Source organism: Apteryx rowi, unplaced genomic scaffold (genome assembly GCF_003343035.1).
Source record: "Apteryx rowi isolate R43461 unplaced genomic scaffold, aptRow1 scaffold_1374, whole genome shotgun sequence".
NCBI lineage: Eukaryota > Metazoa > Chordata > Aves > Apterygiformes > Apterygidae > Apteryx > Apteryx rowi.
The window spans coordinates 1-1,133 of record NW_020447613.1 but is presented as its reverse complement, the minus strand read 5'-3'; the positions used below and the strand labels follow the sequence as shown (position 1 = coordinate 1,133).

The 1,133-nt window shown below is 69.1% G+C and overlaps 1 protein-coding gene across 1 annotated transcript in view; it reads right to left on the bottom strand.

Annotated features, from left to right (window-relative positions):
• LOC112961741 (class II histocompatibility antigen, B-L beta chain-like) overlaps positions 1–453 on the bottom strand; it is an 11,925-nt gene extending 11,472 nt beyond the window's left edge. The window contains exon 1 of the mRNA XM_026057233.1: positions 269–453. Within this exon, the coding sequence (XP_025913018.1) occupies positions 269–374 (106 nt within the window). The 5' untranslated portion in view covers positions 375–453. The remainder of the gene's footprint in view (positions 1–268) is intronic.
• Positions 454–1,133: the final 680 nt, after the last annotated feature.

The following is a 1,133-nucleotide window of genomic DNA, read 5'->3' as shown; positions in this document are numbered from 1 at the left end:
AGGCATCCTCAGCCCCCACGCAGGGTGGGGGGGGGCCCGAGCGCAGCTCCCCAAGGCTGGGGAGGGCACGGGAACACCTCGGAGCCACCCCAAACCAAACATGTCTCGCCCCACGGAGACACCCGCAGCCCCCTGACCCCAGGCTGCCGAGCACAGATGACGGCAGATGCGGGGGCACCAGGGGGCTCTCCCAAACCCCAACACCTCCACAGGGAGTCTGTGCCATCTGACCCCCAACGCCATCCCCCCRCCGGGGGGCTCAGCTCACCTGTCGTCTCCTTGCCATGAGCCCCGCGGGCTCCCAGCACCACCAGCACCACCAGCGCCACCCCAGCCCAGCACCTCCCGGCCCCCCACATGCGGCCGGTCCCCATGGCTGCTTCCAGAGGAGCCTGGAGAGGTGCTGGGACCCCGAGCGAGCCCAGCTCTGCCGCCTCGGGGTATCAGCCTGGACCCTGCCCAGCGTGGGGGCTGGGGGATTCCCCAGCGAGGGCCAGTGAGCGTCAGGGTTGGGCAGCATCACCCATCACCAGGCAGAGCTGGGCCCTGCACGGCTCCCAATGACACTTGTCTCGGCGCCGGAGCAAGGCTCCTGCAGCGACCCAGCGAGGGACGACAGGCCCAGCCAGCACCGCAGGGCTCCCTGCCCCACAGCTGCCCCTGTCCTTCCACCCCCAGAGCCCTCTCGAGGGGACCCGTGGCCTGGGGGGACAGTGCTCCCCTGCAGGGTCCTGCTGGGGCGTCTGTCAGTCTATTTGCTCTGCAGGGTGCTCTGTGCTGCCACTCTGCCTGGGAACAGGCGAGTCAGCACGGGGGCTCCCTCCTATTGGCGGAGCACCGTGGCGGGGGGGCCCCATCCCCACGCCATGGGGTCCCCAGCATGGGGCTCCCGTCCCGGGATTGACACCTGCCCCTCGCCTGCTCCTGCTCTCGCTGCCCAATGCCAGGAGAGGCCATGGCTGGAGGATGGGGACAGAGTGTCCTGCTGGCCCTGCTGGCCATTCTGTGACATGGGACACAGAGATGGGCCATTGGGCAGAGGGTTGGGACGTCGGGCCCGGAGCACAGCCATGGGGCATGGAGCTTGGCCATCAGGCAGAAGGCTGGGACATGGTATTCATGGAATGCACCCA